We start from the raw sequence: 12,709 nt of genomic DNA, 5'->3' as shown, positions 1-12,709 counted from the left end.
CTCCCCGCCTCTTTCTCCACTCCTTCCCCCAACCTTCTTCCTCTCTGAGCTCCACTTGGTCACGGGAAGAGGAGGAGGAGGAGGAAGAGGAGGGGTTGCATCACAGGGCTATTGATCGCATGGAGGAAACTGCTGATACACTTTCTGCCGTACACTCGGTGTCGGCGAGGCTCTCTTCCTCCGATAAAGCTTCTAATTGTTAAAAATCAATCCACCTCTAGTGTCATCTCATAATATTCATTCTCTCCAGGAGTCACGTTTTGGGATGCGATCAAAAGGCCAAACCACAGAACACATGACACGCTGCCCTGTCACTCCTTGGACACCTTTATCCCTGTTAACCCGAACCACGTGGCCAATATAAAAAGCAGGTGTTGGTTAAGCCAGTCAATTGCCCCCCCTCCCTCCCTCCTCCCTCCTCCTCCCCCGTCCCATTGTCCACATTCTGCCCTCTGGCCTGGTAGTCCACTGCACACACAATTGCAATTTAGCATTCCCATTATTGCTGCAGGGCCGAGATGGTTTAGAGGCGGTCAGGCACCACCGCTCTTGGACAATGCTGATGATTATATCCATGCAAACTGAATGGGCCCCGGGGGGACCGACACCTGGGCACCAAAACATGCAGTCCTGATGGAGAGGCACCTCTTACATCACCGTCATTTATGGTGGTGTGTATTGCTGCGCGTGAACTGTGTACAGGACGGCACGTAACACGTAGCAGTGGGATTATGTACAGAACGAAACACCAAAAAGCCCTGAAACGTTTTCTCCATCAGCTTCTTATGTTCAGCGACGGGGTCCCACACAAACAAACTATTTTCTTTCGAAATTGGAACAGTTTTGGTTATTTTTCATTTGAGACCGCTATCTTTCTCTGTGCTCTTCTCAATTTAAACGTTGCTAACCGCACTATCGGTGCAAATTACGGAAAAAAGTGCTGACAGAGCTAACAGTGTTTACCTGAGGGGGAAGTGGAGGGCGAGCGCTAAGCTTTTGGATAAACTGTTACCAGCTGTAACAGTGAGCCAGTGGGGCACACTCACATGCACTCACATGCACTCACATGCACTCACATGCACTAAAAGCATGCACGGCCAGCCCGGCTATGTACAAAAAGCAAGGAAAAGCTTAGATGATAACAACACACAAAGAGGCAGAGCGACTTAATGTTCTGCTCAGGAAGACATTACTAAACTATATCTCTACAGAGCAAATGTTTTTTTGCTGCTGTGTTAATGCTCTGAATCCTGTATATTCCCCCTTTAACCCAATCACAACCGTCTCGGGCGGTGCCAAGCACAGGATGCAGTGGCAGTAAATAGATGGTGCAGATATTGGATGGGGAGGAGAATGCCGCATAAGATACGTGGCCAATGGCAGGTTACACTCACAGAGCACTCTTTCCCCAAACAGTAACTTTGACTTTTGCTTATTTGATTATATATATTTATAGTAGAGAGAAAAACGTATTCAAAACCAAGCTTTCAGAGCCTTTAAGCTTGTCAGAGGGAAACTAAGGGGTCTCCAAATTCAAGCAGGAAATCCTCTTGTCATCTTTTAGCTTGCTAGCAGTAGAAAAAGAAAAAGACTGATTCAAAGTAAACATCCTAGCGTGGGGATGAAAATCAGTCTCATATTGTACTTACTTGTACTATGATCAGATATAAAAGGCTATTCTGTGTCTGTGGGCTTTGCAAACAAGCTTCCATTACATTAAGTAGCTAACTTAGCTATCCAGCAGAGCTAGTAGGGACTGAATCTTCCAAACTGCAGTGAAACAGTATTTGCTAGATTGTGTTTTCTCATGTGTCAGGCAACATCTCATCACCGGGTAGGAGTTCTGTAGGAACGACTGAAACACGTTGGAACTTGACTTGATATATTATTGAGGACAAAAAGGAAATAAAGAAAACATTTAGGAATAACATAACAGCCACAATAATAAACGGTAAATGTCTATTTCAAGGTGTGTGTGAAGTGTGTGTGTGGGGGTATGACATGGAACATCTGGGAGTTTGTATATGAAAAAGGTTTTTACGAGGTAGCAAAATAATGACTGTGGGTAAGATGTGAGTGTGTGTGTGTGTGTGTGTGTGTGTGTGTGTGTGTGTGTGTGTGTGTGTGTGTGTGTGTGTGTGGGTGGGTGGGTGAGGGTATGAAAACTTATGAGGCATCATCTTTTAGAGCTTTAAACATTGATTTTAATCAGTGTTTAATAACTGAGATGTCTTGGTGTGGATGATCAATGAGAGCATCACAGAATTTGAATGTAGTGTTGCTGCAGCCCAGCAATTAATCAACTGAAGGGAGAAACGCTTCTTTAAATACAGAGAGGAAAAGAGATTTATAGACAGGGAGGAAAGGAGAGAAAGATAGGGATACTAGTGTGCCGGCTCTCTACATTTTGGATGATTAAACTAAATGTGAATTGAATAAACTTTAATAAGTGGACACTGACCACTGACTGCTTTGGTAACAGAGGAGGTCCGGCTGAGCTGACTGGAGCCACGTCTCCTTGTACACATGGAACGACTTCACCAATCAATACTCTTATCTCCTCTCTCGGTGTGTGTGTTGTGATCACTCACTCTGCTGCCACTTATGGCCAGCTGTCACCTCTTTCATTTGCCACATAAAAAAGTGTGTGTGTGCGTGTGTGTGTGTGTGTGTTTGTGTGTAGGCAGAGAGGCTGTAAAGCAAATTGAAGCAACAATGGCTGGGAGTATAAATGTATATGACGTTTGAAAAAAAAGATAAAAGCTTGTGTCTTTCACAAAAACAGGTGCTGATGATACGGTTTTATACGCAAATTGACTCAGTGAATTAAAATTTTCAGAGCTCCGTTTGAAATTAAATTGGTACAATTATTAATTGGTAAAAGTCCATTATTCAAATTCAACAGTTCAATAAGCGATTACCAGATTCAAACCGATGCAATTAAAATACAACATCTGCTGGCACAAACCTCTTTGTACACTTTGACTCCTCCTCTCTTCATCCATCTTTTTGGCTGTCCTTCCCTGGAAGAGATAAACCAATAATGACTCAACCTGGCAGTCAATATGTCCACCTCTGGTGTGTTAACAACTACAGTGCATTGGCTGAAAGAAACTGGAAATTAAGATAAAAGACTTTCCAATGGAAAGTCTTTTTGTCACGGGAAACAAAAGCAAAAAAGTTGCTGAATGTATTTATCTGTAACCTTTAGACCATGAGCATCTGACCACACATACACACATGTATTAATCCATGTGGCTGTGTTTTCAGATAAATAGTTGCAAACTACTACTGAGTCATACTGAAGCTAGTAAACCTCTTTGGAGGAACCACAGGCTGTGTTTATTTGGCAGTGGATGGCTGTGTAAAAAAAATAATCACAATTTTGTCCGATCAGTCTTTGCACACTGTGGCGAACGAAGCTAAATAAGATGCTTGTTTTTGTGACAAACTCGACTCCCATCTGGAGAATTGGAGTGTTGTGGAGATTGTAATCTGAAGATTTTGGTTTTGTGCACAATAGTGAACAAGCTAGGGGCAGACTAGCAAGCTAACTTTTTAGACGTCCTTGGCTACAGAGCTCACATCATTCTTTTAGTAAGAAGCTTGAATATTAAAGTCTCCCTCTGGTAAAGACACTTTCCAGGCAACAGAAACAAACGGCAGCTTTGTGAACGTGATTGCGTATGGCACCTTTAAGGGTTGCGTTCATTTGCACCATTTGCAAACTCATTGTATCACGGGCCTGGTTCACGTCAGCACCTATCTCATCAAAAATAGTGCTCACAGAGTTGTTCTCTCCTCGCATAGGATATGAATGTTGGGGTAACAGCTACCATTACGACGACTTAATCCCATAAGAGCCAGAAGGACGGATTTTAAACAGCTAAGAAGGAGGTTTCCCCTTCATTTTCCAGGCAGCAGGCAGACTACACACCTCCCTCCCTCACACTCTTAACTTGCTTAATCACTATAGGTCACTCCGAAGCAGCTTAGTGCCTAAAAAGTGAATGTAATATAATGAGGGCGACTCTAGACACTGAGCCAAATCCTCCCTGTCTGGAAGTGATACCCGCTCAGTAATGCTGTCTGTTTAATGAGGCGACATGACCACTGCAGGGTCTCATCAACGCAGGCCACATTATAAAAACCTGCAGGTCAATTTCATTGTGGTTCACTCGTGTGTGTGTGTGTGTGTGTGTGTGTGTGTGGGGAATGAGTTTGAGCTTGCTCTGTTCCAGGGGAGCGAGCAGCTTCCTCCACCGGTACCTGCTGTGCTTATTTTAGCTCTGAACGACAGAGAGAGGCAGACAGAGAGAGAGAGAGAGAGAGAGAGAGAGAAGGAAATGTGTGATATATTTCATGTGTGTGTGATAAAGAAAGAGACATAAACAGTGCACTGGTTAGCACACAGACAAAGGGATCTCCTGGGTATATTTCTGACTCCTCAACACTTCAGATTAATAAGGCATCCCTCTTTCTATCCGTTCCGCTCATATCCCTCCCTCCTGTTGCAGTTTGAGCGCCATAGAAATTTATTTTCTCTCTCCCACCTGCAATCGCTCCTCCTCCTCCCCCTCCTCCTCCTCCTCTTCCTCTCTATGTCTCATCTACGCTGAAGGTGCTGCAGTGGACAACTGGGTTATCCACCATCCTGTCACAGAGGAAGTGATGCCTCCTCCCAGCCGAGGAAACAGCCTTCAGTCTCTTACAAGAACTGAAAGAAATAACAGAAAAGTTGTATTTACTTTTCATTTGTTAATTTATCAGTGGCAGCATACAATCACACTACTACATTACTCATTTTTACGTTGTAGGTACAAAGGTTAAATTAACAGATATTATTGTACACATTAACAAATTATTACATTCACAGAAAACTAAAATGAAGAGCTGAAACAATAAGTCAATTAGACTCCATCAGAAAATATCCGTCATTTTTTAAGAAAACAAGGCAAACATTTGTTGTTTTCAAGTTTAGAAATGTAAAGATTTACTGCTTTTCTGAGTTTTATACCATTGTAAATTGTTGACTGTTGTTTGTAAAAAATGTTTTATCATTAAATAATCAATGTATTAATCAACATTGAAAGTTAGTTGCAGCTCGTAAACAAACTATTTTAGTGGATTTTTCACCTTTCTGGCGTAGAGTTAGAGATGAGAAGCTTGATACCCCTGTTATGTTTGCAGCCAGTTAGCTTAGCTTAGCATCAAGACTGGAAACAGGAGGAAACAGCTAGCCTGGCTCTCTCTAACTCAGAATCAAACCTACTACCCAGAGACACAACAACCGTCACAATGTTAGCCATGTTGTCTTCTACGTCACTGGTTGAGTCTGTACATTCTGAGAAACTGGAGAACTCACCAGTCCACTACTTTAGCTGTTCGCTGCAAGAACATGAACACGTTTATCTATCGTCTATTCAGCGGTTTAAGGAAGTGGAGCTGGTCATTAATAATGCATCGCAGTGTCACACCCCTCTGCCTTTGTTTCACATTCTGCTTCAATCAATACCGAACAAAGACGCTCATCGGAAAGGGCAGATGACGTGTCAACAGCAGCGTCATTAATTGCGGCATTGTGCATTTTTCTCACTAACTAGAGTCTAGTTACTAGACTGACCAATCACGTCGCTTGATCGAGACAGATGAGCGATTCTAAAGCATGTTATCGAGAAGTGTGCAATTACTTGTGTTCTCTATAGATTAGAAAATAATTCCTGCAGTTTAAGCGAAAATCTGTTCGGTCTTGATTTACACGGGAACAGTTCAAGTGGGTCTGGATGTAATGGGTCAGAGTCACATTTTGCATGTTGGTGTTGGGGTCTCAATCTGTAGCAGCAACCATGTGAACAATGGCATGCACACAGTAAAGTGTAGCATGTGTGTAAAATGTGGCATTGCACCTGCATGCTTGCATACAAACAAGCAAACATGCGTAGACGCGTTGACGGGCAGGAAGGCCGTAAAACCAGTAAAGGGCCAGTTAATGAGTTCCTCTGAGCTAATGGACAGCGCAGGGTGCAGGATGGATGGGTTAAGTGTGACGACACACAGGTCAACGCATCACTCTCCTTTGCGCATTGGATTTAGCTGAAAGGCCAAGTTGTTGGTAAAGCGTTCTTCTACTGTAAACGCAGGCTTTAATACACATGAATTATTCATTGTGTTGTGTGTTTGCGTGCACATCTTTAAGGTGACAGTCACCTCCCTCCTCTCACCCTCATTTGTCCGCTACGGAGGAAGAAACTGCTGACGCGCGGGTTACGCATGACAGGCTAATTCATACTCCCAGCATGCACTCCGACCTGAGGAGGAGGGTGTGTCTGTGTGTTGTTGTATGGAAGGGCACGGGGCACGGTGCATGTAATGTCAAGGACTAAGGGGGAAAAGAGATCACTTTCAAACGCATCTTAAGCTTTTCTCCATTAAAATGGAAAAGTTGCACATTAAAATAAGAATATAAAGATATAAAGTACATCAAAATGAACTGAATTCTCATGCAGAATTAGATCCTTGTTCACTCTTTACTGGCCTTTACTACCCGTTAAAGCATCACTAAGGGCTTTAAGTCATTGATATAATATTAGAGAAATATAAGTATGACAAAGTAAATGTCAAAAAATGTGCTTTTGATGATTTTTTTTTGTAGTTTCTTTTGATTCCATTTGAAATCCAGCCCCTCTTTAGTGAATCAAGACCAAAACAAGTTGACAAAAGTGATTGCTGAGATAGAAAACGAAGCTTTAACATGGTGTGATATTGCAGCACATGTATACTAGGTGGAAATATCAACAGTAGCAGCAATGCCTCCTCGCTTTGGATAAAAGCGTCTGCTAAATGACTGTAATGTAATGTAATGTAACGCCTGGCAAGGGTCATATTATTCATGCGGTGATGCAACAGTTTTTGAGCCGAGACTGAAACAAATCACCGGTGCTTCATGTGTCCTGCAACAATAACAAACATGCTACGGAGACATATAAAAAGAATACATAAAAACTGCCCATAAATTCGCTGATTAATTGTTAGAACACACAGAAACTACACACAATACAGAGAGGGTAGATTCAAGCCACTTATGAGCTTTTGTCAGGGCTTAAAACCACAGACAGCAGAGTGAGGCGGCGTCTAGACTGAACGCTTATCGAATGAATTACCCCTCTAGGTTTCATCCGAAGGAAAAGAGAGTAATCTTGTTAGACACCATAAAAACTATTCCTGTGTGCGCGCTCCTGTTTGTGAGCATGGGTGCGTTTTTTTTAACACAAAACACAACCCATGCAGGAAGGCATATTAATATCCTTGGGAAGCAGTTCTAGATCTGTAATATTAAGAATACTCTAATCAGATTTTTTTTGTATTTGATTTCCAGAGCTCCTCTTCTCTTTCACGCCTCCACTCTCTGCTTTGATTTATTTTCCTGTCTTCAGATCATCCATATTCTTCAGGGCCCCTCCCCCCTCTGTAATAATGGTAGATTTTCTGTCCTCCCCCCCTCATGTTAGTATGCCCAAGCAGCAATAATGGATCCTTTTAGGCTCATCGCTATTACTGTTAACACAGATGCCTCTCTCCTCCTCCTCATCTGCTCACTCACTCTTTCTTTCAGAGAGGACAGATGAATGACTTCTTCTTCTTCTTCTTCATTGTCCCTCTTTCCTCTCTTTTTCTGACTGAGTAAGCTCATTCAGACCACTTTCCAGCCTCAGTAACACACACCAAAACATGGACGGCGCATTGTATATAATAGTAAATTAAGCTCTATGGTGCTGAGTTGGAGCAACAGGGGGGTCAGTGACTTGCTTGAGGAGCACAAAAGGGAAAATGTTTTGTAAAACAGTGTCTTATTGATTCCCTCTCTCCAGTCAATCTTGTGGTGCCATGAAGGACTGAGCAGTGACTTCCTCGTGACCTGTAGGAATTGTACTAGGAAAGAGATAGAGGTAGATATGAGGTATGAAGAAAGCTATAAAAGAGAGGGATTGGATTGATCCAAAGACATCAACCATTCCAAAACCTTAGAGTCCATTTTCAACTTTAGGTAAGGATGAAGTTGTTGTTAATTCTTTTACACTTGTATCTTAATATTCTCTTCAATTTCTAACCACTTGGCAATTCTCCTTTTTCCCCGAGAAACAGAAAGGCACAATACAGTCACATCATCCCACTCTGTTATGTGTGCAGCTGTAGATAAGCACAGCTGGGCTTTGAGCAAAATGCTAACATCAGCGTGCTAACTAACACAAAGCAAACATAAAAATGCAGATATTTAGCAAGTATAATGTTTAGCATGGTCACCCTCTTAGTATACTAGTCAATTAAAGTTGCTGATTAACACTAAAACTCAAAGTACAGCTACGGCTGATGGGAATGACATTAGTTTTTAAACCAAAGCATTGGACAAGTTTTAATTTGGAACTAATGATGACTCTAAATGAAAAGTAATAGGAATTTCTTCTAAAGGGATGTCTTACACTCCCAAACCACAAATGTCACCCTGCTGGTGTCACTAGAGGAAAAATCAGGGGTTCACCGAAGTCATATAGATTCATCCTCTGGCGACATGAAAAGAGTCCGTCTTATAATTTGTCTGAATGACATTTCCTTCCCCAGAGCCCTGCCTCTAGCATGGCTAAATAGCTTTAACTAATCCATTTCATATTCCAGAGTATCGCACACAGCTTCACTGAGACAGTTAGGAGTTAAGGGCATTGCCAAAAGGAGGCTTTACACTCCTTCACTGTCCTCACATTTTCTAAGTCGGTCTTTTTGATCAAATATAAGGTGTCAGTTGCAGATCTTCAGACTTGATGTGAGCTAAAAAACATCTTAATCTCATATAAACTTCTTCTTGGTCTTGTGGAGCCTCCTCCTCTAACTGTTCTTCCCATTTCTCTCCGGCGTCTCTATCTCCAGGAAGTGCAGTTCCCAGCAGAAATCACGATATCCCGCCTAATCCGTGCAGTTTAATAGTTTAATAGCAGTGTCAGATTCAGCAGATGTGATGCTCATTGAGCAGTGATGTCAGGAAGCTTGGAGGTCAGTACACCCTGCTTAGCTTTCACAGGAAAAGTCAGAGGGGCGAGGAGAGATGTGATATTTCAGTTTAGCTCATTGTCCCAAGTGTTTTTGAGACACAGTGTTAAGTAATACACACATTCTGACAATCTGTGATGGTGTGCGTGCTTCCCTGTGCTCTCCTCATTCCTGGCACTGGCTCAGTTCAGACAGATGGTCAGGAGGGCTTTATGCGTACCCCCCCCTACGCCAACACACACGATCCTCATAATGCCGGCAGAGGAGTTGACACTGTAGCTTTAGCATCCGCCTATAATAAAACATCATTCCATAGTATTAGTGACGGCCGCATGACACCACTTAAACCTCTTAAACAATCATCCATCAACGCTCCACGTTATCAACTTCACACTGTCAGCCCAACAATGGGAGCAAGAAAGGTTTTTTTTTAAAGGTTGAAGGACTTTAGTATCTAGAGATGTAGTGTTAAAATAAAAAAAACTGCACAGTCATCTCTGAAATTCATATCTGAAAGAGAAAACCTTGGGATCGGCTGAGTTTCACCACCAGTGTCTCCATGCCTAACACCAACATTATATTTAGCTACACAGGGTGAATCTATAACTGGGTAAACGGGATGCTCTTATGTGATGTTTTTGGTTATTCAGGATGTTTAGCCCTTCTATGCCATGCTAGCCAAAATTCAAGAAATCTCAACTCCCCTGTGAGATTAGTGAGCATCAGCTGCAGACAGTCTCCTGGTGATGCAATAACCCCCGTCTAGCTATCAGGGTGGGCAGCTCGGGATCTCTCGATGACGCAGCAGCCTGCATATGACAGTTGTTTGATTCAGCAACAGAAGATCTCCAGATCAGCTTAACACGGGCCTGCAGGGGCATCAAATCCCTCCTAACAAGCAGGTCTCCAGCAGAAGCAACATGTTAACGTCACCGCCTGTTGAGCCAACGTGTTCTTCACGTTGTGCGGTTAAAATGGGAGATTCAGCAGAGGTAAAGGATAGAAAAGGTTAAGTGTCAAAGCCCAGGAAAGAGGGAGAGAGAATTAGGATGCAGAGCTCATGGACAGACGGACACAGATTTGTTTTACTGTCCGCAGGTTGGCCGCTGCCAGTCAGGGAGATTAACTTTATCTATAACAACCAGATGGCATTTTAGTGCAAAACCATGTAACCACTGCCAACACAAGCCATAAACACTGCTGACATTGATGGAGAGGCGGTTTGAGCATGGTTACGTAATGAAATAAAACGGTTGAGAGGGTAATTTTCTTTGAAAGATTATGATCGGTAAAGGAAATGAAGCAAGCGCATGCACCTAAGCGTTATGTTCCTTTTATAAACTGCCTGATTGAGATTCAGAGAACAATGGTTTCATAAGAAACATGTACTTCTGGTTTTTAACACCCTTTGAACTAGTGATTCTTCCAGGGTGATGGACTATGATTAAAAGAGGGAATTAAAATGTGCTCGCTCTGAAGCTACACAAAAGAAATACAGACACTTCAAACTAAAAAAGCCAAAATCTCGAGGTACAAAACTTAACTGCTATCATTGAAAATGCCAATCAAAGGTGAAAAATAAATAATTTACAAGCATAATCGCTATGTGTCATGACCATCTTAGAAACTGCAGCACAAATATAGATCGATATTAAAACGGGCTGACATTTGAGCTCATAGCGGTACTCTGATGGAGGAGCATTGTCTGCAGACATTTCTAACTGCATTGGTCTAACCTTTGTCTGTCTGTATGTGTGTAAGTCTTTTTATTTGTCTGTGTGTGTGTCAATAGTGTTTGATATATCAAATACAGCAAGTCCCTATAAGCTGCTGTAAAAATACCATTATTGTTATACTGCATATGCATTGTTTACATGACAATATGGGGTTTGTACAAAATAAGATTAAATTCCTGCCACGCGATTGCTAGAGCATTTAAGCCATTATGACATAATGCAACATGCTGCTAATGGAAACACAGGATGTTCATTTGGATTGTACTCCAGCCAGTAGCAAACGTTTCATTATAGAGTGAAGCATTCAACATGACAGTCTGAGATTTAAAATGTGTTCTGGAGCGTAACAGTTTAATGGAGGACCTTAATGTAGGGGTCTCTACCCTTTAATACCTCTACCATAAACATGTCTTTCATTCATCTCAACAAGACTAAAACAGTGCAGTGATGGAACTACTAAACAACCTGCTCTTTACCTTTATAACTTAAAGGAATAGTCTGACATTTTTGGGATGATATGCCGATTCACTTTCTTGCCAAGAGTTAGATGAGAGTATTGACACTAATCTATAGTAAAAATGTAGCTTCCGCCAACAGCAAGTTTAGGTTAGCTTAGCATTAAGACTGGAGGGAATCTATCTTAAAGCACCTCTAATGCTATGTTCACACTACAAGCAACAAAAGTAACAGAACGCCCAAGCTTGGCCAGCAAAACTGTTGTGTTGCTCAAGCGCTTGTTGACATACAGTACCAGTCAAAAGTTTGGACACACCTTCTCATTCAATGGTTTTTCTTTATTTAAAAAAAATAATAATTCTACATTGTAGATTAATATTGAAGACATCCAAACTATGAAGGAACACATATGGAATGATGTGGTAAACAAACAAATGCTCAACAAACCAGAATATGTTTTATATTTTAGATTCTTCAAACTAGTTGAATGAGAAGGTGTGTCCAAACCTTTGACTGGTACTATAGTTATGTCTTTAATACTGCATTTTTTTTAGATGGAACTAAACCCAGTGAAAGAAAATCATATGATTGGTTGACGCTTCACTGCATCATTAAGAATGCTGAATAAAGTTGAGACCAGCTCAACTTTGATTTGTAGAGCATCAAGCCCCTTTTTTGTGCAGATTTAATGATAAATAGATTTGTTAATTCATGAGTTTTAGAGGTGGAAGTAGCCTTATTTTGTTGCCATTGGACAAAGCCAGGCAAGCTGTTTCGTGTGGGGTCCAACTCCAAATTTGAACCATGTCTTTTTAGAGTTTAACTCCAGCTTTTGACCTAATTTAATCAAAGTTTTGTCTCTTGTTTTCTGCCAGGCTCCTGTTTCTGGGTGGCAGTGCTGGACGGACGTGTGGTGGGCATCGTGGCGGCGCAGGGCCGCGAGGACGACAACGCGGTGGAGCTGCGGCGCATGTCGGTGGACTCTCGATACCGCGGCAAGGGCATCGCCAAGGCGCTGGGCCGCCGCGTCCTGGAGTTCGCCGTGCGCAACAACTACGCCGCCGTGGTCCTCGGCACGACGGCCGTGAAGCTGGCCGCCCACAAGCTTTACGAGTCGCTGGGCTTCCGCCGAACGGGCCAGAGCGACGACTACACGCTCCCCGGGATGAACCGCTCGCCGCTGGAGAAGCTCTTCTTCCAGATCCGCTACAGCCGCTACCGCCTGCAGCTCCGTGAGGAGTGAGGGAGTGACAGGGCGAGGGAGAGAGAGAGATGGAGAGGGGGAGATGGAGAAAGAGAGGGACAGAGAGAGAGAGAGCAACGACCCTCCTTCACCCGAGTGCTCCGACTGCATCCTCTCCTCTGACAGCTTTTATTTATTTTATGTCATTAGAGATAACATTGAGTACTACTTAACAGTTCTACTATTTCATCTTTAAAGTCACTAACGTTTTCATTACTATTACGCTTTTGTTGCT

The 12,709-nt window shown here is 42.4% G+C and overlaps 1 protein-coding gene across 1 annotated transcript in view; it reads left to right on the top strand.

The window, feature by feature from the left end:
- Positions 1 to 12,474, top strand: part of nat8l (N-acetyltransferase 8-like) — a 14,909-nt gene extending 2,435 nt beyond the window's left edge. The window contains 1 exon segment of the mRNA XM_054601580.1: positions 12,107 to 12,474. Coding sequence (XP_054457555.1) covers positions 12,107 to 12,474 — 368 coding nt within the window.
- The last annotated feature ends 235 nt before the right edge of the window (positions 12,475 to 12,709 follow it).

Source organism: Anoplopoma fimbria, chromosome 7 (assembly GCF_027596085.1).
Source record: "Anoplopoma fimbria isolate UVic2021 breed Golden Eagle Sablefish chromosome 7, Afim_UVic_2022, whole genome shotgun sequence".
Taxonomy (NCBI): domain Eukaryota; kingdom Metazoa; phylum Chordata; class Actinopteri; order Perciformes; family Anoplopomatidae; genus Anoplopoma; species Anoplopoma fimbria.
The sequence above is the reverse complement of the archived record's forward strand: the minus strand, read 5'-3'. Positions and strand labels throughout refer to the sequence as shown.